Source organism: Syngnathus scovelli, chromosome 3 (genome assembly GCF_024217435.2).
Source record: "Syngnathus scovelli strain Florida chromosome 3, RoL_Ssco_1.2, whole genome shotgun sequence".
In the NCBI taxonomy this organism is placed as follows: domain Eukaryota; kingdom Metazoa; phylum Chordata; class Actinopteri; order Syngnathiformes; family Syngnathidae; genus Syngnathus; species Syngnathus scovelli.
The window spans coordinates 9,954,603-9,981,052 of NC_090849.1; the positions used below are offsets into that span (position 1 = coordinate 9,954,603).

The 26,450-nt window shown below is 41.1% G+C and overlaps 1 protein-coding gene across 2 annotated transcripts in view; it reads right to left on the reverse strand.

Annotated features, from left to right (window-relative positions):
- Positions 1–25,188, reverse strand: part of LOC125994730 (protein crumbs homolog 1) — a 38,972-nt gene extending 13,784 nt beyond the window's left edge. The window contains exons 1-8 of one of the 2 annotated variants that reach the window (XM_049764182.2): positions 24,962–25,188; positions 16,868–17,030; positions 10,540–11,235; positions 9,832–10,027; positions 8,152–8,291; positions 7,388–7,573; positions 7,205–7,318; positions 161–1,114 (exon numbers count right to left, since the gene is read on the reverse strand). In XM_049764182.2, the coding sequence (XP_049620139.1) occupies positions 161–1,114; positions 7,205–7,318; positions 7,388–7,573; positions 8,152–8,291; positions 9,832–10,027; positions 10,540–11,235; positions 16,868–16,937 (2,356 nt within the window). In that variant the 5' untranslated portion in view covers positions 16,938–17,030; positions 24,962–25,188. Of the gene's footprint in view, positions 1–160; positions 1,115–7,204; positions 7,319–7,387; positions 7,574–8,151; positions 8,292–9,831; positions 10,028–10,539; positions 11,236–16,867; positions 18,270–24,961 lie in introns of those variants that run through there. The other variant, XM_068650194.1, reaches the window with a different exon arrangement.
- Positions 25,189–26,450: the final 1,262 nt, after the last annotated feature.

Consider the following 26,450-nt stretch of genomic DNA (forward strand, 5'->3'; position numbering starts at 1 on the left):
ATAGGACTAAAACTGTAGCTTGTCTGTTTTAGGAAGTAAACAGGAACTAACCTGCCTGAAGCTGCATTACCACAGCTATTGATAGTTACAGTGACAGCTACAGATAGTTTATCAGACATCTTAAAAGGCAGTATAAGACCACAGCTCTAAGAAATCTCACCTCTTTCGCATCTTTCGCCAAAGTATGGCCGGTGACACTGACATTTGGCCACAACCCACATGTCCACGCAAAACCCAGATTGTTTGCAAGGGTCGTCATGGCACACATCTTCTTTGACACATCCCAATTCCAAACCCATGTTATCCTCTCTCATGAGGTCCTGAGGCATCAGCAGTTTGTAGTCGACTTGAAGGTCTTCCATGCAGCCAATGAAATTCCTCCCACTTAACGTGAGTGTCAAATATTCCTTTGGTGCTCCTCCTACAAACAGCTGTTGAAAGGAATTTGACTGGAAGAAGATAAGATGGTTGTACACTAGATTTTTCACTTGACATCCTTCCTCGCAGCCAGGTCCCTCTACAAACATAATGAGTCTCTCATCCATCGTCACGGTGACTCTGTACCATTCTCCGTCATTGACTGGACCTGGATAAACAACCTGTAGCAATCTCCCAAATTTTAACCTGGCCTGAAGGGAACCCCGCACTAACTCCAGGGAGATGAAGTGTTCCAGGGTACCACGATGGTACAACAACATGTCCGGCAAAGTGCTCCTGAATCTTAATTGTACACTGAGTCCATAGTTGTAGTCATCAGTACCTTGCCTTCCTCTGTTTTTAGAAACAGGCAGCTGCATGTGGACGTAGCCCTCTGAGTTGAAGGAAAAGGTGGTAGAGGTGTTGCAGAGTTCTCCCGTCCAGCCTGGCCCACAGAGGCACGTGTAGCTATGATCTCCATACGCTGTCAGCAATGGCATGCAAATGCCATCATGCTGACAATCGTGCTGCCGACAACCAACCAGAACAACATCGCAGTTGCGCCCACCCAATGGCTCTCGGCCAGTTTCTGGTTCGGGACAGTGACATATATAAGAGTTGGCAGCATCTTCACATGTGGCACCATTCTGACAGGGATTGCTGTCACACTCGTCAATGTCCACGTCACAATGCACACCTGCATTGAAAGAACCAACATTTTAGTCATTAATATTCAAACAATATACTCACATCCATTCATAATGCTCACAGTTAATTTATTCATATAAACCCAAATCAAACATTGGCTGTGCTGGAAACTGGCTCAGCCTACTTCTTTATTTAGATGCAGAGACAAGCTTGCCTGTATGTTGCCTTCTAAGCAGATTTGATTGAGGCAATGTGTTATTTTGTTATTGGCAAATGAGGAAGCTGAGAAATTATAACTGGGTAAATTAAATTTACAATAATGAAAGGTCATTGACTTTACTGTCATACAATTATTGTAGTATGGGTTGGTTGCTTAATTTTTGAACATCACAGCTTGAGAAACCTGAGATAGAGCAAGAGAAAGGTTTTGACAAATTTGAAAACATTGGAAACCCAGTGAGCACTATTTGTAATACTGTATGACAAAGTTATGTCTTCTAATACAAACACGTCATTATCTAGCTCCAGTACATGAAGTAAAAGTGCTGTACCATGCTGTACCTGTCAGCCGCCATGGCCCACAGCAAAAACAGAGCAGCAGCAACAGTAACCTCCTTCCTCTCATGTTCCAATGAGTTTACAGCCAAGACACTCACACTCTTACACTGCAAGATGACACAAGTGGCACAACCACGTCCTTCGTGTCTTTTTACTCCATAAGATTAAAAAAAGCAAACATGTCTTTACTCTTCCACTATACTCCATGCAGGCAGACAGAAGTGATTACAAGGCAGCCCTGCCCACCTTTTCTTTTTTACCCCTCCTCCATCCCTCTGTCCCTCCCTCCCTCCCTCACACCCTGCGCTCCTGACCGTCTGCAGCCCATCCCGAGCTAAGTCATAAGCCGCCAGCTTCCAGCTGGCTCCTGTCAGTATTTGACAAGGGGAATGCATTCCTGATCCCAGCCCTGGCCAAGGGGTGCCGGGTAGTTGCAGGTGATCCTGAAAAAGACCAGTAGGGGGCACTACAGGCCTATGGCGATATGCAACAATGGCCATCTAGTTAAGCCAACAGAAATAAAAAATTAAAATAAATAAACAAAGTACACACACATACATAAACACACACACATTTATTCAGTTGTATTGAAATAGAGGTTAATATCGGTGCCCAATGTCGATCAGGATCGACAAAATAAAAAAAATGGTGATAGTAGATTGCATCCTGGTAAAATAACAATAATAATAATAATAATAATAATAATAATAATAATAATAATAATAATAATAATAATAATAATAATAATAATAATAACAATAATAATAATAATAATAATAATAATAATAATAAATAAATAAATAATACTTTGTATCCATGAAATTTGCCATAATTGAGTGACAATTAAGTTACATTATAGGCAAGCATTGCGGTACAGCGAGTGTATATGTAATGTTCACAACAGACACAAGTTAAACTCTTAAGGCAAGTATGCATCAATTTGTGCTGGGCCAAACACGCAACAGTTTGCTTCTTTGTCGATTTAAGTTCAAGTTTTGCAACTCAAGCCACATATTTGCGTGTTTCGTCAACCACGAAAGTTTCGTCACGACAGCCAGTTAGTGTCAAGAATTTACTGCATAGATATAATGCGTTCCAAACAACATAATTTGATACTGTGCAATACAGTATATTCATGTTGGTTGTACTGTGAGCCAAACTGGCATTAGCATTAGCCAAAGATAGTTTGACTTTGTTTCTTTCTGTAAGAGGAGATAGTATTCTGCAGAAAGTGCAAGGGCCTTAGAGACCCATATTTAAGGGAGGGAAAGAGGACTATGAGTAGTAAAGGCCGCTGAGGAGGTGGAATTACTCAAATACACCTGATTCAGGATATCGAGATATCAAGTTTCTACAGAGATTGTTGATGAGCTGAGTTAAATCAGGGGTGTTGCAGCAGGAAGACATTGAAAACAGGCAGGATATCGATCTCAAGGGGCCAGGATTCTCTACCCCAGGTTTAGACACAAACACCTACACGTAACACAAGATATTTGCTTTTTCTACCGCCACTACCTTGAAATGGCCAGTCCACTTTAACTCGCTACTTTGGCACAGACAGCTGCTTAGTGGTGCATGTTATAGTAGAAGCACAAGACGATACACAATTTAACATTAAAATACGGGGTAGCCGTGGCTCAGGAGGTAGAGCGGGTATTGCAGTAACCATAAACACCTGCTGTCCGACTCCTGCTCGAGCCGAATCATTTGTCATTGTGGCTACATATGGAGTTTACTGCTACCTGAATGTGCATAATTAATGTGTCCATTGTGGGCGCTTTAGTGTGTTAAAAGTACCATATTAATCAGATACATTATTGTTAAACAGCAGATTTAAACAGTAAACTGGTGTGCAGTGTACACATAATATAATTATCCTACTGTCATGTTTGTAAGCCAAAATACAGTAGTATGCTATTCTAATAATAATAAATGCGGTGAAAATCACCACAGCACCCACTGTTATTCTATGCAAATATATTGTAATTCAAAAGTCAGGCCGCAGTTGTAAATAAGAACGTGTTCTTAATTGTTTGCCTGGGTAAATAAAGGTTAAAAAAAAATACAGTCCTGTACTTTTAAAATAAAGTACAGTAGATGATGAGGGATCTGAGGCGGATCACCACCCTCGCAGACACTGCCATGACAATTGAGGGCACCTTCTCGCAGCTCTTCACTTTGAATATGGACATCTACTTTTTATTTTCCATTGCAGCCTGGTCATCCTGGAAGGAGGATTCTCCCATCTGAGATCTCTTCTCAAGGTTTTTTTTATTTTTCCCCAGTAGGGGTACTTTGAGTCTTTCCTTGCCCTCCCAGGAGTTAAGATCAGGGGATGTTGAGAATAATTGTCAATTTTGCACATGTGAAGCCCTTTGAGGCTTGTCTGTGATTAAGGGCTATATAAATAAACTTAACTTAAACTTGACTTGATTCATAACTAAAATTGAAAAAAACATTTTAGTTGATGAAATAAAATAAAGTGCAAAAATGTATTTTTAATTAAAAAACAAAACTAACTGAAACTACATTTTTCGTTTACAAAACTAACTAAAATTAAGTAGAATTGTAGTGAAAATGTCCTTTTTCTTCTTTGAGAATTGATTTAATACGTGAGCCTTTGGTATTACTGTGCAGCCACTAGTCAGAAAAAATGGTTGAACAGTTGCCCAAGTTGTAGTCCTCTTAATGTGCGTTGCACAGAAGCAACATCATCAAGCAGCCACCAGATGACATCGCTCTTAGGAGTGGTTTATGCTCGAATGGCTCCCCTGCTTTTGTTATTTAAGTCAGCCCGAAACACAACCCAAAGATAAAAAGTGGTTTAATTTTTTTGGTTCAGATGTGAACAAAACACATCACAGAGTATATAAAGAAAGTTGTGAACCATACACCTGGGTTTAATACTTCTCAACTGGAAGTCCACTTAAGAAGTTGGCAACTTGGCAAACAAGGTAGCCTATCTTTATTTGATTTATTCAATTGGGGCGCATGCATGCATGCATCTAACTTTGGATTTTTTATTTTTTTTATTATTTATAATGCATTGTGATTACTGTAATTCTGTTACTCTTGCAAGTCTGTCGACTGTGCCTTGTAATGCCAACATCTTCTAACGTAATGTTTTTGTTGAAATGTTACTACACACAACACAACAACCTACGGTAAACATTTTTTTGTAAAAATGAAAACTAATACTAAAACAAAGTAAAACTAAACTAAAACTGTTTTGGAAATAAGAAAACTAATAGAAATGAACAAAACCACCCTGAAAACTAATTAAAACCAACTAAATGTAAAAAACTAACTCGTAACAAAATAAAAACTAACTGTACTTAAGGTTTCCAGACTATAATAAGCTTGGTACGTGCCTCAACAGTCCTGAGCTTCGCCACACGTCACTAGGGATAATGAACCTTGCACTTTTTATAGCCTAAGTCAAGTAGGTGAGAGGATAGTTTGGGGATGGCTGTGCAAACAGGCAGGGGCAGACAATGTGGTGACTACTTCTTGCATTTGAGAAGTCAGTCTAGCACACACACTTATGAGATTTATTGGGATTATGTTCAGTTCCACATGGAGTGTTCCATTTTTTTATAGCAAATGCATTAATGATGCATTCATTGAAAATCATCATTTGAAAAATGTTATTGAAAAACAAATATAAATACAAGATTTGCACACACACATGTACTTGACATCGTCCTTGTTTTTCAGCAGATTTGAAACAGTCTCCTAAGAAGCTTTATCATAATCTCCTCTCCCCTCCAACAATTGCTTTGTGGTCCTTGTTTAATACCCAAGATGAACATATGGGACCATTTATTGGCTTTGTTGTTTTGCTGCTTGTCCTAATGTAAACCATATGCATCCCCTTCTGTTTGCTGTGGCCCCAGTGTCACACTTGTACAACTGTTTTGTTATACAGGACTGTCTCAGAAAATTAGAATACTATTGTGATAAAGTTTTTTTATTTTCTGTAATGCAATTAAAAAAAACAAAAATGTCATACATTCTGGATTTAATTACAAATCAAATGAAATATTGCAAGCCTTTTATTAATTTAATTTTAGTTTTTTAATTGCATTACAGAAAATAAAGAACTTTATCACAATATTCTAATTTTCTGACACAGTCCTGTATGTTGGTATATTGTGTCATATTTTGTTGGTGCTTGATTTTCTCTTTTTTTCCCCTTTCTTTGAGATGTGAGGTTTGTATGGAGGTTACATCATCAGAAAAAATCCATGATCAGAAAAAATAGCCTGTCCTGCTTGAATTAACAATAGAGAGAACGGCAGGGTACAACCATTGCAGATCATTAGTCAATCACTGTCTTGACACATGCTGGTAGACAACGCTACAAGAATTTAGAAAATCAGATCATATTGTGGAAAAAAAATAGCCTTATGTGTTGAAAAAAAAAATAGCTCATATAAAGGCTATACATCACATTTTAAATTCATTCATAAAGAAAATAACAAAGTTAAGTAATTCAAATTTGGACATATTTTTAAAAATTTTAAAAATATGGGAAATTAGAAAATATCTGCCCAGGAGCTTTGTAATAGAATATGCGGTTTCACTCATGACACCATACATTTGGCTGAAACTTGTTACGCATCCTCTCATTCTTATACAGATACGTATCATGTCCAAAAGTTTGGTATAGTATGGTTGATTTTAGTTGATGCTATATATATGATATAGTATTAGATGTAAGGAGAGGATCCAATCTACCCCCAGTGTGCTGCCCCTGCAATGACCACCTTTGCTCAAGGTAAATACAATGACAATCACGTGTCACAACAAAATGCTGAAGTGCATGACCATACTTGAGAGCAAAAGGGTCGATAGATGATATGATTTGAACACTTTGCACCATTACCATTGTTCATGTGGGAAGGGTACGACGAATACACTAACAAACTCATGTGCACTGAATGTTGGTGGCCACCGATACTGCATTTGAAAGTAAAAGGCTGTGGTTATGCCACCTAGCAAACTAAACAAGCAAACCACACTGGCTGGAATGTACCGGTACATCTAGTGGAAGTGGGCTGCAGAGGCTTTGAAGCCATTCCAAGGCCACGTAAGGAGGTGGGAATCAGAGGGCAGGCCCAAAGGAAGACCACTAAAAGCATGCCAGTGGTGCCAAATAAAGCAGTCAGTTGGCTAGGGCTGAAAAAGCAGGTGAAATTATGGGCTGCCAAATACACAAAAGGTCTGATCAGCCAGTGGTGAGCCAGCCTCTTGCCGTTTGAGAAAAGCCCAAAATCCTCAATCAAACCTGGCTGCAAAAGTGATGATGTCATCGAATAGGAGGTACCAGGTGGTACAGACACACGATAGGGTGGAAGGCAGGCCTGAAGTACCCTTAAACAGCGGTCAACTTTTAACCATTTTTCCCTTGGCATCCTTGAACACGCACCTCAGCAACGTGAAAGTAGTTCTACAATGCAAACACTAGCACAATTCTCCAATCTGAAAAACTAATGATTGATAAGGACTCTTGTTGGTCGAATGATTTCAATACATGTACTACTATAACAGCGAGAAAGGGATTTACAATAGGTCCTACCTGTAAAGCCATCAGAGCACAAACATTGATATGAGTTGACCAAATCCTGGCAGCTTCCTCCATGTTGACATGGAGCAGATACACACTCGTCCACATTCAGAGAACAATTTTCTCCTGTAACAGCAACAGATTTGTTCATCTCGCTTTGCTGTCAAAACAATGTTAAAGGAAGTGGGGGCTTACCTGTGAATCCGGGTTGACAGTGACAGATGAATCCAGCTGCTTCTTCAAAGGAAAAATTGGCTGCGCTGAGTTCAGGGAGTACCCCATAGTTTTCAATTTCTGAACGCTGGAAGCATTCACCGTCATTTTCACACGGGTACTGCTCACACTCATCTTCATCGACCTGGCAGTTCTCTCCCTCATAACCTAAAAACAGATGAATTAGTTTACAAAACCATGCCATACTGACTTCCTGTGTGGTAAGCATTATTTCTATGTACTCATCTGTAATATTGAAATTAATGTCCAAATAAGACTCGTAGATTGCAAGATGAATTAAGCAAAAGCAAAACCTTGGTTGAAAGTAAAACCTTGTTTATACATAGTTTGAAAGCCCAACAATGAGTAGGAAGCAACACTTACTACATTTGCATTCATTTCTAGGTGACTTACGTATGTTAATAATCTTGCATTGCCGTTTCCACATAATCACACAACCCTTCTCTTTTTTCCCATTCTGACCCCTAAGTATTTAATTCTATTGTTGAATTTGATGTATGCGTGAGAAACAGCCAATCTGTGGAGGTATTAAGCCACATTAACTAGAATCCTTTAATTCGCATGCCATATTGTGTTTTTGTGCCATAAAACTGTGGTGGAATTTCGAGTCACAACTTGATATAAGTTGAATCTAGTATCTATAATGGAAAATGTGGAGAAGAAAATGTTAGTATATTTGAGATTTTGCTTGATTAAAAAATCCAAGTTAATGGAAAGTTGTATACCTGGCCAACAGAGACATGTGTACTGGTTAGTCCCCTCCATGCAAGTGCCTCCATGCTGGCATGGATCAGAAGCGCATTCAGGAACATCCTCCTCACAGTTGTGACCTTCAAAGCCTGTGCCCTCACAGTCACAAATGTAACTAAGGAAGAACAAGACACGTGTGTAGAAATTGCTGGTGGCATCAACCTAACCTATGTATACATGTGATCTGTTGTGTCCAAATACTCAGGCCTACTCAGTTTTGCTCAGGTAGAGCAGATGACCATTAAATAAATTACGCAAAGTATTCAACAAATTTTTCAGATCAAATATATTGAGGAAAACACTTTACATGTTTTATTGTATTAAAGTAATGACTGTGCATATCATTTTTGACATTAAATAAAACTTATCAAAGTATACATTTATGGACCTTCTTTTATACACTAATCATATTTAATCAAATCATATTTAATCAAAATGTATCTGAAGAAATGTTCCCACAGACATGGAAGCACAGAATTGCACAAAATGGCTCAGTAAAACAGAGGAGCAAAGAAGGTGTCTCGCCCACCCCCTGATGTATTACAGTATTTAACTAATTGATTCACGTGTGTTCCCATGGGACACACTTTGTATGACACTTATCTTTCTCACTCACTCAGTCAATCTGTGTTAGGTATTCCCAGCACCTCTCGTCAATCTAGTCTAGATTCATTAAAATGACAGAGACAAATTAGGTTAATTCTTATCCCCGGTGAACTCTACAATGTGGCCTAGCAGTGTCGGGGCTGGCAAAAAAAATTGATTAGCATGACAAGGGGTGTATGTAAAACAAATATGACTGATCATCAAATTGTGTTGGTAAAATTAATATTACCATTTCAATGTTGTACAGTTATACAAACACTACATACGGTAAGTAGTTCCATCCATCCAACCATTTTCTGTACCGCTTTGTCCCCACGGGGGTCACAGGCATGCTGGAGCCTATCCCAGCGGTCATCGGGCAGTAGGCGGTGGACACCCTGAACCGGTTGCCAGCCAATCACAGGGCACACAGAGACGAACAACCATCTGCACTCGCACTCACACCTAAGGGCAATTTGGAGTGCTCAATCGGCCTACCAAGCATGTTTTTGCGATGTGGGAGGAAACCGGAGTGCCCGGAGAAAACCCACGCAGGAGAACTTGCAAACTCCACATAGGGAGGGTCGGAGGTGGAATCGAACCGACACCCTCCTGACTGTGAGGCGGATGTGCTAACCAGGCGGACATGCTAACCAGTGCACGACCGAGCCGCCCATAAGTAGCTCCATATATGAGAAATGCTTCGAATTATTCGATTAATCCAGTTTAGGACTAATTTTAGGTCAGTTTCGTGATCAATGTGAATATGGTGCTGAGTGGCCCTTGACCCCATATCAACTACAAAAATAAAAAAGTCAGTCATGTGAACCACTACAACACCAATAACACCAATCACTTGTAAGAACAGTATATGAACCCTTTTGAATTATCTGGATTTCGACATAATTTTAGTCATGAAATAACTATACATTGCATATCTATATTCCACACATTGCTGAGAAATAAAACAGACTCTATAGACCCCTGCAATTTCATTTGAATAAAGTAGAGCCAACATGTTTTTGTACTGAATGAAACTGTATATTTTTTTGTGTGTGTTTGAATCCTACCTGTTGACACCATCAATGCACCTGCCATCATTCAGACATGGCATGCTGACACATTCATCAATGTTGACCTCACAGTCTTGACCCTGGAAACCGTCCATACACTCACATGTGTACATGGCAATATAGTCGTGGCAGGTAGCGCCGTTCTGGCAGGGTTGTACTTCACACTCGTCGATATCTACTTCACAGTTAATTCCTAAAAAGATGGAAGTGGGCCAAGATATGAGATTGACAACATAATTCATATATTTTAATACACAGACATTCATAACCAACAAAGGAGTACATTAGATAGAGATCAGCAATACATAAAGATAGTCAGAGAGTGTGTGTGTGTGTGTGTGTGTGTGTGTGTGTGTGTGTGTGTGTGTGTGTGTGTGTGTGTGTGTGTGTATGTGTGTGTGCGTGCATGTGTGTGTGTGTGTGCGTGTGTGTGTGCGTGCGTGTGTGTGTGTGTGTGTGTGTGTGTGTGTGTGTGTGTGTGTGTGTGTGTGTGCATACGTGCGTGCGTGTGTGTGCATACGTGCGTGCGTGTGTGTGTGTGTGTGCATACGTGCGTACGTGTGTGTGTGTGTGTGCATACGTGCGTACGTGTGTGTGTGTGTGTGTGTGTGTGTGTGTGTGTGTGTGTGTGTGTGTGTGTGTGTGTGTGTGTGCATACGTGCGTGTGTGTGTGTGTGTGTGTGTCCTATTGTCTGATTGACCTACCTTTGAAGCCTTCAGTACAATCACAACTGTAATTGTCTACTTCATCCGAACATGTACCATTATTTTGACATGGCTGAGAGGCACACTCATTTATGTCCAAGTCGCAGTGGAAGCCCTGAAATCCAGGCACGCAGAAACACTGGTAGGCGTTGATGCCATCTTTACAGATGGCACCATTTTGACAGGGAGCAGATTCACATTCATTGATGTTTTCTTCGCAGTTGTCCCCTTGGTATCCAGCATCACACTGACAATGATGTCCAATGTCATGAATGTCTATACAGATTCCACTATTGTGGCAGGTTTCCTCTGAGCAAGTGGTGACATTAAACTCACAGTATTTTCCTCCAAATCCACGGGGACAGTGGCATGAATAGGCATCAATTCTGTTGACACAGTGTGACCTGACACCTTTGCAGGGGTTGCTTTCACACTCGTCTACATCCTCGGTGCAGTTGACGCCAGTGAAGCCATCAGGGCAGTGGCATGTGAAATTGCCAGTTCCCGGACTGCTGGTGCAGTTAGTGCAAGGTGCCAAGATACAAGCGTCATACAACTCATCGCAGTTTTTGCCCATGTACCACACTGGCTCTTTAGGACAAAGGCACACATAGTCACCCAGATGCTCAAGACACGTGGCGCCATTGTTACAAGGTGATGAGAGACACTTGTCTGCTGCCGCTGTACACAGAAGACCTGTGAATGAAATGACAAAATTACTGAAGATTTAACAACTCGACTTTGGATGCAATGCAACATGAAAGAGATTGATGCACTACGGAGAATAGGTTCTATGCAAAAGCAGAACTAAACACTTTTAGTTGGCATGGCAAATTCCATTCTTCTAAAAGAGAAATTTGATGACTTACTATATTAAATAAGCAAAAACAGACAGGAATAAGTGGTAGCATTTAATACTAGGGTGTGGATGAGAAGTTGTATTCGTGTAAGCTTGCTCATTAACAGTTTTACAAGCTACACTGTCCAATAAAACCATTGTGTGGAGTTTCTCCACTGCACACAAAGATGCACAAAACAGCCATTTTTGTACTGTCCACTACTTGAACGTTGACGCATGTCCGTCCCATTTCAGAACTTCAGTGTCTTTTGTCCACATAGCATCAACTTTGAAACATCCAACATTTATTCCACTTTACCCAAAGTGCTAATATCTCTAAAATCCATCCATCCATTTTCTATATTGCTTGTCCCCACGGGGTTGCGGGTGCGCTGGAGCCCATCCCAGCAGTCATCGGTCAGTAGGTGGGGGACACCCTGAACCAGTGGCCAGCCGATCACAGGACACACAGAGACGAACAACCATCCGCACACCCAGAGGCAATTTGGAGTGCTCAAATGGCCTACCAAGCAATTTTTGGGGGGGGGGGGTGGGAGGAAACCGGAGTGCCCGGAGATAACCCACGCGGGCACTGGGAGAACATACAAACTCCACACAGGGAGGGTCGGAGGTGAAATCGAACCGGTACTCTCCTTACTGTGAGGCGGACGTGCTAACCAGTCCCACCGAGCCGCCTATCCCTAAAATGACTGGTAATTTAATTTCAGGAGCACATTCCGATTTCAGCATGTTTAATCAGATAACTACAAGTCCACATTAACAGTTTTACAAACTAGTGACTAATGTCATAAATCTATCTGTTTGCAGGGTTGTTGAAAAACAAAAGTTGCCCATTAAAGCACAAAACAACAAGCCTTCCACGGTCGTACCATCGGAATGAAGAACCTAGTACATTCATTTCCACGACTCTCAATGAGCAGTTTGAGAGCTAGGGATTTTACTGTAAGTGAATGTCTTAACTTTCGGTCAACTTATAGACATCCTCCTCTCATAAGCTGCATTACCATGCGGCTTATATAGCGGGCTACCTGTACCTCTGACCTTTTGAGGTGCTTAGGAACCAATCTGGTAATGAAAGGAAAAAAGCCTATCTTTCGTCAGGATTTAAAGTCTAGGCAGATGGTGTCAAAAGTAAACATATTAGAAGCTTGGTTAAAGTTAGCAGCTGTCTGTGTTGTCTATGAAAGTTACACACATAGTATAACATTTTGTTTCCGACTGTTGGGGTGAGGACCTCACTGATCTCACTGTTGTGGGCATTGGTGACTTTAAACACTGATTAAAAAAACATCATGTCTACCTTTTTAGTGTTTGGTCCAAGAGAATAAATGCATGCTAATATTCTGCACCAACAGGTGCATGTTTCTGCAGGAACCTGTGCATATTTGATGGAAACACAGGCACTTTGCTGGACTGTTTTAAATTGTGAACACTGTTACTATTTTCTGATCGAAACTATGCCCATTTATGTCATGTACAGTTTCACAATTTCGCAAAACATCCTTTTAAATTAACACACTGGTAAAATCATTTTGGCACTTGTTGTGAGGAAATGTGTCAAAGTGGTGTAGTCTCGAGCCTATCTTTATCCTTTCATCCCTTCATCCGTTTTGTATACTGCTTGTCCTTACAGGGTCACAACTGAGCTGGGCTCTATCCCAGCTGACAAGGGGTGAAGGACTGGACTGCTAGTCAGTCAATTGTAGCAGGCACGTACTATACAGTATGAACAAAAGATAATTCAGTCACACCAATGGACAAGTTAGAGCCTTTGATTCAACTAATATGATTGTTTTTGGAATTTGGGAGGAAACCAGAGTATCTGGAGAAATCCTACGCCTGCACGTGGACACCCCATACACACCCCACACAAGAGGGCCTGAGCTGAGATTCCAACCTGCAAAGTTGTAATCATTTAAAAAAAACAGGCTTTGCAACTTGTGAAATAACAAATCACATAATCTCATTTTTCAGAAAAAAAGCAAATACAAATTTAAAATCGGATAAACGAATCAGCAACCTCTGCCAAGAACCATTTCACCCTTTCAAGAGCCTTTTCCAATTTGATTAGATTTTACATTTGATAGCAAAAACAACTACAAAAACTCACACAAACCTTTTTTCACCCTGAGATTGGATCAAAAATGCACAAATAATACTTTAAAATATTTTTAACACAGATTTGTACACTGGGGTTGTTACTTCAGTAAATAGGTTACTATGAATACGTGGTCATTGACATAACTACAAGCCTTTCATCAAAAGACAGGAAAAGATGAGTTCTTACTCTATCGACCGATAAAAACACACTTTGATGAGTTTCCAGTACATCGACTCAAAATCCCCTCTCTATTACTTTCTTTATCTGCCGCGCCACTTCCCATCAGATCCTCCTCCCCTGCACTTCTCATGCAGGATACACGACGAGACATAGGGCTACTAAAATTAAGTTTTAATTTGGGAGCTGTGAAGGAATGTGTGGGGCCGCGGTATTTCACAAGTGAACTGAATGCCACCTTGTGTGTTAATTATCTTTTGGTGAGGGTGTCGAATTGTTTATTTTTCTTCCCTCTTATCTCAGCTTGAAGCTTTAAAGTTGTCATTTCCTTCGCCTTGCATCATTTCTTCACATCCTCCTGATATTCCACTTTATGCCGGGAGATACTCATCTTTAAATGATGCTAAAGACCACCCTGTGCACCTGTACAAAGGCAATATGTCGTAGTAACATATACTTTATACTCCTCCACTTGTAATGTCATTGATCTCGAGATAGAGGCGAGCTGACAGTGGCTGCAAGGATCTCCTCACTCTACACCCTTCTATCCAGACCCCACTATCCCCTCACACATTCCAAGGAGATGATAACAGCACCCTCCTAAACATAGCCCAACCCCCTGAATCACAAAACACGCAGTAGATCATGGTTATAGTGAGACAAGCTTGATCCGTGGCACTGACTGGTACCACTATATCAGCACAGTGATAACACTCAGCAGAGCTGGTCCCTGCTAGCAGGTACAACTTGTTTGGCGACTGACACAGTCCAGACTACACTGTGTCCTTCCGAGAGATTTAAATTGATCGGGGATTACCTCGCACTGCTGTGCAGAACGGAACATGTTCTCCTATTTGGGTGTATGTTAAAAAATTGGGCAGCTGGCTTCTCCTTTGAAACTGAAATTTATCTTTCGATTAAATTTCTTTTAAGAATATTGGGTTTGTAGTATTATCCATTCATCCAGATGAATCCATCACTGCCACATACAGCACAACTACATCAGTGGTGGTGGTATAGCTGTGGCGTGTGCATCTATGGCTACCAATAAAGCTGGTTCCCATGTTTTTATTATGTGACCGCTAACAAAAAGATGATGGATGAATTATTTTATCTCTTATCTTTATGATTTGCTCATATTCAGCCAAATACTTTAGAACTCATTGGATGGCAATGTCCAGAAGCATACTGTGAAAACAACCAGTTTTTTAGGCGAAAATGCGGAATTTTATCCAATGGCCAAGTGAATCACCTGACTTAGACCAATAGAGCATGCATTTCACAATCTGTAGACAAAAGTGGAGGGAAAATACCCAAGAACAAGCAAAAACTGAAGCTAGTTGAAAAGTTGGACCTGAAGACAGTACAGGCAGGGATGAAAGGCTTCATCTGATGATGTCTATGAGTTCCATACTTCAGGTTATAATTGAATGTAAAAGATTTGGAACAAGTACTAACGAGTTTAATTTGTAAATTTGTCCCATTACTTTTGATTTCTTAAAAAGTGGGGAGCATATAATACAAACTATGTTCACTTGATTTGGATGCGAAGCTGTAAAGTTTAATGTTTGTAGTTGTAATGCACCGCTTGTCTATTTCATGTCAACTGCATTGTGGTGACGGGAATTGTGTTGATATCCCCATTTTACTGGGTTTGACTGTAGCGCTACACATCTATACGTATTCTCAGTTTTAACTAAGCACTTGTCAGACTAAAGATAGTGCATAGCAATTATACCTACATTGTAGGTATAATTGCAATACATTGTTAAATATATTTATATTGGTGAATCATAACAACCGAAGAATTCCTGGCAGGTACCCAGTCACAGCAATGGAATCAGAGCCATGATGCATAGACAGAGAAAGCAGTTGTGCAATGGGTCACAGAGAGGGGGAAGCCCCCCCAGCCAACAAGTTGAGCTCTGAGCCTTTTTATTTACCATCAGACACTGGCAGAACTTCTGGGTTTCCCCAGCAGGTGGCTGCTTTGCTTTATCCAAAAATTTGCAAATACTCTGTATCGGTCATGCTTGCATATTGAGTCAGACAGTGGCATGCATGCTTTTGTTCTTTGTGTAAATTGCACGGTCTATGTAATTCCATATCGATTCATACAACACACGTGGCAACGTGCAGTTAATTCACCTTCAACAATTTCAGATTCACATAACTTGGAAAAATATCAACAATTTTTTACATTAGCTGTTTCTGCTATATTTTTAGCATAGTATAGATGTTTATGGACATTCACCTTGGATCCACCAGTATGTCATTTATTTATCTTTTTTCTTCAGAACACATTCAACTTGGATTAGTCAGAATTTTATGCTGAAAGGATCTAATGCACCTGTGCTTGACTGAGTCATCTGCAGATGGTAGCCATAAGGAGGTTTGTGTTTAGCAGGCTCTTTCCTCAAGGCTTTTGTTCAATGTGATGCATGTTTTTCGTATGCGTATCCAGGCAAACCTTTTCTGCTGTTTTTTTTATGCAGTACTCTTGTGCACTTAAAATAATCAGACATTTCTAGGGTTTATTCATCCTTAATTCCTTCATAGCTGAAGGTGCCAGGTCATTAGCCATGCGACTTAATTCCCATCACCACCCCCATTTAACACTGAGACAAAAAGAAATGTGCAGCGGTACAGCCGGACGCTCGGCCCGTTACCATGGTGAGCTTTAACAATGCCACCCAGCTCCCTGCCTTCGGTTGGCCACCGTTTAAATGAGCTTCAGACACTGCACACAAATGAGGGTCATGGGGAAAATGGGTCAGCGTGGTATTCAAAAGGTGGAGGGGTCGCCCAGCAAAGTCCCACCGCCAACCCCCGCACACATGCACCATGGGACTAATTTAGGTGTTCCAGGGCAAAATTTTACTAATTAGAAGTCTTATTACTAAACTAGTTAAGCCTGCATGCAGACTTTATTTTGCCTTTTATAGTGCCAATAAAGGCCTAGAACTATTACAGTAATGTGATGCTGCAGTGTCTGGAGGTGGTGCATCAAAGACATCACTGATGCTTAAAGATATTGGGAGTTATGATTTTGAAACCAATTTTAGATGAAAAATCACTAAGAGACCTAAAATGACTTCAACTAAGGAGTTTTTCTTCATAATACAGCCTATGTCGTAGCATGAAAATGAGCAATTCTACTTTTGCTAAAGTACATAAATGTGCAGCCTTACCTAGTTTGAACATCATCATGGTGATCAGCAGCGTCCTCTGATGTCTGGACCAAACTTTTCCTAACTCCATGGCAAAGCAGGCTGCCCAAGTTTCCAGTCAGTGTCACACCACGCTGTCACTCCTCAGGTTCTCCATTCAGCACACTGCAGTGCTCCATCCATGCTGTTCAAAGTTAGCTGAGAATGAGGACCAGTTCTTCCATGTCTGAACACTTTAGACACTATTGTCTGTTGTATGTTGTATGTGTTTGAGCAAGTGGCATGTGTGCACGAGTAGTCTCTCTGGGGAGCAAACTGGGACAGAGTAAATCAGAATAATCACCCCAGCAGAGAGTGGCTGTGGGAAAACATGGAATGGGGCTCAGGACTGAACTCCATCCGCGCGCTCTGAGGAATCAATAAACACAACTCCCCCTCCACTCTTACTCTGACATGTCGTAGCCCGACATTTTCAGATTTCATTTAATTTTTTACTGCTTTGCAATGCAGAACAATAAATGTATGGAACAAATCAAATATACATGTTATACAAGAATATGTGTCTAAAAAGAGGTCTATTTTCTTGCAGATACAAATTATATATCAAGGTGTGCCAACCACAAACACTCACCAAATACAACCTAATAAAATGAGTAATTGTTGTAAATTGAGGCATGAGAATATAGTCATTGTTGGTGAATATAAAGGATGTATGAAATATTGTATTTCCAAAACCATCACTTTTCAGTTTGATACACACTTGTGAAATAAGGTGTTTTGCTCAAATTACCTATTAATATTATTCATAATTATTGATAGGCGATAGGTCACAAAGTCAATGCTTTTTCACAATAATTTGGAAACATTCCTTGAAAATCACAATGTCTCATCACTGTTAAGACATTTCTAGGACCGATCCTGGGGCTACTCATGCGGTCCTTGGGGGCTTCGGGCGCAAAGTTGCTGAGCCCTGGCATAGAGTAAAGGCAGTTTCAACGCTTTATATTGATCAGTAATTTGAAAAAACAACATACCCATGGCCAATAGTATTGATTTGAGCAACAACACACAATCAACCAGATTTTGACCCGTACACTATGCTACTTTAATACAAATTAAGCCTTTCTATACCTGCTTATTTTGTTCTGAATCGAAGGAATACTTTCAAAGAGTTCCAATATCCATTTAAATAATATATAATGTTTTCTCAGGATCAAGCTGTTTTCCTCACGGATGTCAGTATGCACTCCTGGCAGCTTTTGGAGGTGATGTGTGCTCACTAATGTCCACTGACATGTTTTTTCTGGTGCGGCAGCTCCCACAGGACCTGGGCCGAGAGCCCAGTTCAATATTATCACTGTTGGAGTGTGAATCTTGGATCAATGGATCGTTGCTCCATAGTCCACATCAACACCGCCCCCTCCTCGCTTTAGAAGAAGGTGGAGGGATTTATTTGGTGGAGCCGACTACAGCACCCACCTACTCCGACCCCCAACCCCAGATCTTAAGCCCAGCATTAGACTTAACTCCACCCTGCCGCGTTCACGACAACAAAAAAAGTTAATTAAACATTGAGAGAGCAGCAGGCGTTTGGGAGAGACAGACATCCCCACTTCAACGTCTTCAGCGTGACAGGTTAGATAGTGAGGTCACAGCAGTTCCACAGTCCTGAGAGAAAGGCTGTTGCACTTATGAAGCTAATACACAATAGAGAAATAGGCTGGCGGACATGTTGTCTCAGCCAGATTGGTTTTCCACACAGCAGGCCTGAGGAGCTTGATTGGGACAATGCAGACAGAAATGTGTTAAACCTGCACAATGTATTTAATTACATTTTAAATGTAAGCAATAGTGCCACGGGTTTTCAGAATGAGCAATTATGTTGCAATTGTTTTATTTCAAAGCTAAGAAAATACATGTCGGATGATTAAGATCAGCTGAGGTCAGAGTGTGTGCTATTATTATTTTATCTAATAATATAATAATATATATGATATAATAATATATAATTATAATTATAATTATAATTCCATCCATCCATCCATTTTCTGAACCACTTAGTCCCCACGGGGGTCGCGGGCGTGCTGGAGCCTATCCCAGCCGTCATCGGGCAGTAGGTGGGGGACACCCTGAACCGGTTGCCAGCCAATCGCAGGGCACACAGAGACAAACAACCATTCGCACTCGCACTCACACCTAGGGACAATTTTGAGTGATCAATCGGCCTACCAAGCATGTTTTTGGGATGTGGGAGGAAACCGGAGTGCCCGGAGAAAACCCACGCGGGCTCGGGGAGAACATGCAAACTCCGCACAGGGAGGGCCGGAGGTGGAATCGAACCCGCACCCTCCTAACTGTGAGGCGGACGTGCTACCCAGTGCGCCACCGAGCCGCCCGTTATATATTATAATTATAATTATTATTATTATTATTATTATTATTATTATTATTATTATTATTATTATTATTATTATTATGAAGCACTAAAGGGTTGCGGACAAATTTTTGACAACCCCCGGTCTAAAGTATTACCGTATTTGCCGGTGTACAGGTCGACTCGGTGTATAAGTTGACCCCCTAAAATTCGACGGAAATTTACGATTTTATGATATATCCTTTGTATAAGTCGAGCTCAATTGTTGCATTATATTAAACTTCAAAATTCAATATGCGAAATTTATTGACGAAATGTTTTCAAATTCCGGGAGGCCGTGCGCATGCGGCTGGTTATAAGCACCGCGGAGGAGATCGTGGCCGGCGAGCTCGCGCACGCCGCCCGGCACCAACGGGAGGCCGGAAATAGCTCCAAGCCGAGCGGATCGGCACTTTATAAGCACCGCGGAGCAGATCGCGGCGCCTCATTCGACTTCCAGCGGCCGGCGAGCTCGCGCACCCGCCCGGCACATCCGGGAGGCCGTGCGCACGTGCCAAGTGGCCGAAAATAGCCCCCGCCGAGCGGATCGGCTGTTTATAAGCACCGCGGAGGAGATCGCGATGCCTCATTCGACTTCCAGCGGCCGGCGAGCTCGCGCACCCGCCCGGCACATCCGGGAAGCCGTGCGCACGCGCCAAGTGGCCAAAAATAGCCCCCGCCGAGCGGATCGGCTGTTTATAAGCACCGCGGAGGAGATCGCGGCGCCTCATTCGACTTCCAGCGGCCGGCGAGCTCGCGCACCCGCCCGGCACATCCGGGAGGCCGTGCGCACGCGCCAAGTGGCCGAAAATAGCCCCCGCCGAGCGGATCGGCTGTTTATAAGCACCGCGGAGGAGATCGCTGAGCCTCATTCGACTTCCAGCGGCCGGCGAGCTCGCGCACCCGCCCGGCACATCCGGGAGGCCGTGCGCACGCGCCAAGTGGCCGAAAATAGCCCCCGCCGAGCGGATCGGCTGTTCATAAGCACCGCGGAGGAGATCGCGGTGCCTCATTCGACTTCCAGCAGCCGGCGAGCTCGCGCACCCGCCCGGCACATCCGGGAGGCCGTGCGCACGCGCCAAGTGGCCGAAAATAGCCCCCGCCGAGCGGATCGGCTGTTTATAAGCACCGCGGAGGAGATCGCTGAGCCCCATTCGACTTCCAGCGGGCCGCGCACTCGCGCACGCCGCCCGGTTCAAATTTTCTAAGTGCAACGCACAATGAGATGCATGAGAAACGGCCTCGGTTACCATCACATTTGAAGCGATGAATACGAAGTTACATTTTATGACTCGGTGTATAAGTCGAGGTCGATTTTTTTCGGTCGATTTTTGATCGAAAAAGGTCGACCAATACACCGGCAAATACGGTATATTCTTTTTATTTAGTAACTGTACGTAACATTGTTATGCTCACTATTTGAGTACTGGAAGCATTTTATACATTCCCAAATGCTTGATATTTTCTTGCTTATGTAGTTTTTATTCATTTCATTCATTAATAATACTACCAAATGAAGTGTCATGTCTGTCAAGGAATTAGTCTATATTCAATCTATCTACATAATACAATGTGTGAATTTTCATTTTCGTTTATTGCGTATTGTAATTTTTACCTTTGTGTGACTTTTGCCCCCCTGCATTCTTTGGTCGATAAATACAAAGTCCCCACCATCACATTTTCTTATACACTTTGTGGACAATTAACAGGCTTACTGTGAGTACAGCATGACAACGTTGTTCATGTGAATTGATGTCTTATTCTTCTAGGTGTACTTGTAGTCATTAATCGTGCATCACAAAAGGGTAAGTTTGTTTTGCTAAGAGAGCTGACGCAGTCCTAAACCATGACTCAAACTGACTGCCAACAGATGGCTGGTCCATTTTTTCTTGAGCTTGACAAAAAGTTGACTTCAGAGCAGATCTGTGATTTTGTGTACCTAGTAACTATAATGTTGCCAAAATAACGAAGCAAACTGGGTTATTTGTTGTGACTGAAGGGTGTTTGCCAATGTCTTTGGGAAGTCATTCAAAAGACTGTAGATTAACGGTTTATATGGGTGCAACCAATCAAACTCAAAATACTCCTGCTACTGGAGTATGGATGTTCTGCTCCAAAGGAAATGAAATATTTTCAATCCCTTTAGATCTGTATTGGTTACAATTTTCAATGAACCTTCAAACCTTGAGAGATAATACCGGCCAGTACAGTACAGTATGTCAGATTCGAACTTAAAATGAATTAACCTCTTAAATTCCATTTTGATTTATGTCAGAAACACACAACCATTGGGTTGTGCATGTCCTCGTCTATGTCAGTAATTACACTTTACCCGGGGCAGGGAAAATGTCTGCATCATAATTGTTTGGTAAGTAAATAACAATCCAATGGACAATGCAATTAAATTATCTAGAAATTCAGTCTTAACAATTTACATTTTTAGCATCTTCTTAGAGCTTTTAAAACGGGGCACAATTTTTCATCAATGCTAGCATGGGTCCACATACTGTAGGGCTGCTTTCTAACTATATGTAGAATAAAAATGCCATTTTACAATGGGACAAAATGCATGTCTGTTGAATATTGTGAAACACAATTCACCAAGTGTTGGATTGTTCACCACCCACAAATAAGGAAACTGGGATTAGACCGTCGTGATACAGGTTATTTTTACCCTACTCATAATGTGTCGCCGGAATTAGCTGTGATTAGCATCACATATTTATCGTATGGTATCAGAATAGCTTTGAATTATTTTTTTTTCAGTGTCCAGACATGTAGTGCACTTCGTTGGAGGTCTCTTACAAGTTGATGAAGCGTAGTAACTGGCTGCCAACGCTTTTCCATCTATTGAATGGTAATTGCGTTTTATGGCAGTCTGTTATTGCCCATTGAATTGTGTCTGTTCGCAACTGTTAGAGAAGTTTGATTATTGTGATCTATTTAAACTTTTACTTTTACACGTTTACACGTTTACATTAGCCTAATGGCTAATGTGTTTCATGTGTTTTTGAACAAATAACTACGATTTTAAGAATGGGATGACTATCAAATTCTGTCTAGTCTTTAGGAAACATCGTGGCCAGCATTCCCTACCTTGCACTTTAAATTTATGACTTTCCTTTTTTAAAGTTTTGGAAAGGAGAGTTGCTGTGGGTGCTCAATCCGAACAATTCCTTTCATTTACTAATCTCTCTCCCACTTTCACACAAACACATGCACACATTCTCCTCCCTCCCTTCCACATCTTCACATTCATTCCTGTCTGGCCCTTTAACAACAATGACTTTTCAAAAGAACTCCAAATGCCTTGTGACCCCTAAAGTTCTCCACGCCTCCTTTGTAAAAATAAACATATAAAATGCTTCCAGTACTCAGATAGTGAGCATAACAATGTTATGCACAGTTACTAAATAAAAGAATATAATACTTTAGACCAGGGATTGTCAAAAGTTTGTCCGTGCCCCTTTATTGGTTCACAACAATAATAATAATAATTATTATTATTATTATTATTATTAGTAGTAGTAGTAGTAATAGTAGTAGTAGTAGTAGTAGTAGTAGTATATACATACATATATTATATATTATATATTATTATATATGTAAATATATTATACATATATAATAATAATAATAATAATAATTATTATTATTATTATTATTATTATTATTATTATTATTATTATTATTATCCCTGCTTCAGACCACAGACAAATCATAAAACACTTGTGTGAGATGAAATTCCACTTGTTCGAATACTCATCACACGATTACCTTATTTTTCCAGACTATAAGTCGCTCTCGAGTACAAGTCGAACCAGCATAATAAGGAAGAAAAAAAATTATATAAGTTGCACCGGAGTACAAGTCGCATTTTTGGGAGAACTTTATTTGACAAAATCCAACACCAAGAACAGACATGAACAGGCAACAACAGGCTACATGATACAATATGCTAACGTTACATAAACACAAACAAGGAACTGAGAACGTGCCTGACGTAACCTATTAACAGTTATTCAAATAACTATAACATACATAAATAACACGTTTATCAAACCATCCGTGTCACTCCAAATCATTACCAAATCCATCGAAATCTTTGTTCTTTGTGTCACTTACAAACAACGCCGCTGCTGACTCCAGAAGTTGTTAGTTGCAGTTCCAGTTATTCCACAGGCCTATATAACTATATATAAACTAAATATCAAATAACTATAACCTAGATAACAATTTTATCGAACCATCCGTGTCACTCCAAATCATAAAATCCATCAAAATCTTCGTCCTCTGTGTCACTTAAAAAAGGGACCTTTTTAACTTCATCTTCACCCTCTTCATTTCCTCCCAATTCAGGCTTTCTTTTCTTTGCTTCACTTTTCTCCTCACCATCACCCGACCACCTTGTAGATTTTTCAAAGAAAGGTGTTTCATCTCTTCCAGGGTACTGCTGCAACATTTTGAGATGATGGTGATCCCCTTGGATGGCTTGACCTTTTTGAGGGCTTCCTTCTGCTTAATGATCGTCGAAATTGTTGACACGTTTTTACGGCCATATTGTTTTGCAAGATCCCTCGCACGCACTCCGCGCTCATGTTTTCTTATGATTTATTGTTTTAATTGCAAGGAAATCATCACTTTCTTGCTTTTTGTCACCACTACTACCATTTTACGCCTTCTTGGGTATGACACCATGATGCTGACGATATCCCAACGTGTCGCCATCTTGCGGGCAAACCATGATGACGTCGTATGTTGGAAATTACTTCGGATGTTGAGTGAAATATTTGATCAAATTTCTCATTGTATGTGGAAGAATTTGTATGTTTACGCAATCATATGGAGAGGTTTGACTGTATATGTTAAAAATACACAACACATTTGTCATCAATAGTGCAAGCCACTCCAGACGCTACAACAAGACACTCATTAAGTCATGGGGCAATGTGAGTATACCAGATTTGCAGCTATAGCAATACATCACAATTACCCTTACTCATTACAATAGTAAAAAGACATTTCGACTGTAAGATGAGAAAATAATTAATATTAGCTATCCCTGCATAGGATGCAACCTAACCTTTGGAGGTTATTAGTCATATACTTTACTGAACAGATTTATGCCTACCTCTTACACACAATTACATCCTGCTAGTTTGACTCGATTATATAAGCTTAAACCAGCATTAACTTTTCCAAAATGTTGTGTGGAACTGCTTGACATAAAAGGAAAATGATTTTGTTGTTTCTGATGATGCTATGACAATATTGGAACGCCACTGCAATATTTTACAAATAATTTTAATTTCACTCACCATTTTTTGTCATGGATGGTATGTGCGAGTCAAGTAGTTAAAAACAGAGGCAAGGGAGAGCTAGCCAGGCAGAAATACTCAACAACTAAATAAACTAAGTAAATTGTTAAGACCAAACTTGTCAGACAGACAAGAACTGAGGTAAGACAACACAGACGCATGTACACCATGATGGCTCAGACGGAAGAAAGACGGTCAGAAATTATCACAGGACTAGACTATCACTGAAATAATGTCAGACACCAAACTGTAAACTTAATCACATCATGACAAACGGAAGCTGAACATAAACAGCCCGAAACCGGATTGAGACATCCTGCGCAAATCTGTGTTAAAGCGCTCACTTGACAGCTGAAGCCATGACAAGAGAATGTGATGACTTACAGTACTGCAGTTCAACTTCCTCCATGGCTAAATTAGTGTGGATAGTAGGAGTCCCAGTAAGAGGATTCTGGCCCGTTCAAGCATCTTAAAGAGAAGCAACACAAGATCCCTGATCCCTGAGATTCTTCATTCAAAATGACGTTGCCTTGCTGTGGTTCTCCTGAACAAATCTCTTTTGTGACTTGACTAATTGCCCTGGCTGTCTCTAATACCTGATTAGCACAATAAAGTGATTTAGATGTCAACTGGGCCGTGTCACAATAGTTGTCTGTCTGTCTGTCTGTCTGTCTGTCTGTCTGTCTGTCTGTCTGTCTGTCTGCCTGCCTGCCTGCCTGCCTGCCTGCCTGCCTGCCTGCCTGCCTGCCTGTCTGTCTGTCTGTCTGTCTGTCTGTCTGTCTGTCTGTCTGTCTGCCTGCCTGCCTCTCTCTCTGTCTGTCTGTCTGTCTGTCTGTCTGTCTGTCTGTCTCTGCCTGTCTGTCCATTTCTCTCTCTGCCTGTCTGTCTGTCCCTCTCTCTGCCTGCCTGCCTGTCTACATGAGGGTCTTTGCTTTCTTCTGCCTCTGAATACGATGGTGAACTGACGTCAGACACAAAGTGAGCAACACACTTTTTCGTTCATGTTTACATCACGGGAAGGACATGTACAGCTCAAGATCATCCCGAGACCGTCTGTACTTGGGACAAGCAGCTGCCTTCTTATCCAGTCATAGTTTCTCTCTGTATGTGTAAAGAGATTGGCAGACCTCAATCTGTCGTCCTACGCCCTAGCCCCCTGTTCAATGTAATCTTGATGAAGGGTTAGTAAAACAGAGAGACAGAAAGTCCCAGCAGTGCCCCCAAGAGGACCCCCAAGACCTTCAAAAACATCCTCTGTTAACCCTTCATCGCCGCCATCAAAACACTTCAAATCTGGCCTGGAGGATGCCCACTCAAATGCTCAAGTAATGAAAGGGATTTGAACCGAGCTATAAGGGATCAAAGCGAACTTCCCCAAGTAATATTTAGAAAGTAGATCTCATAGTAAAACAATGCATTTCACTGAGCCTTTTAGATTGTGTCTGTCTGTCAGATTAACTCTGCCATTACTACAGAGAATTCACAGCAGGGGACAGAAGACAGACCAGACAGGGAAATATTTTGCTGTTCGGGTGGAGCAATCTGGACATATTATACACAGTTGCATGCCTTTTTATTTCTTACATATAAAGCACTATTGTATTTGGAAACTTGTGTGCGTTTGCAAAATAATGTGTGAACCAAAGAGTATTAGATAGATAGATAGATGGATGGATGGATGGATGGATGGATGGATGGATGGATGGATGGATGGATGGATGGATGGATGGATGGATGGATGGATGGATGGATGGATGGATGGATGGATGGATGGATGGATGGATGGATGGATGGATGGATGGATGGATGGATGGATGGATGGATGGATGGATGGATGGATGGATGGATGGATGGATGGATGGATGGATGGATG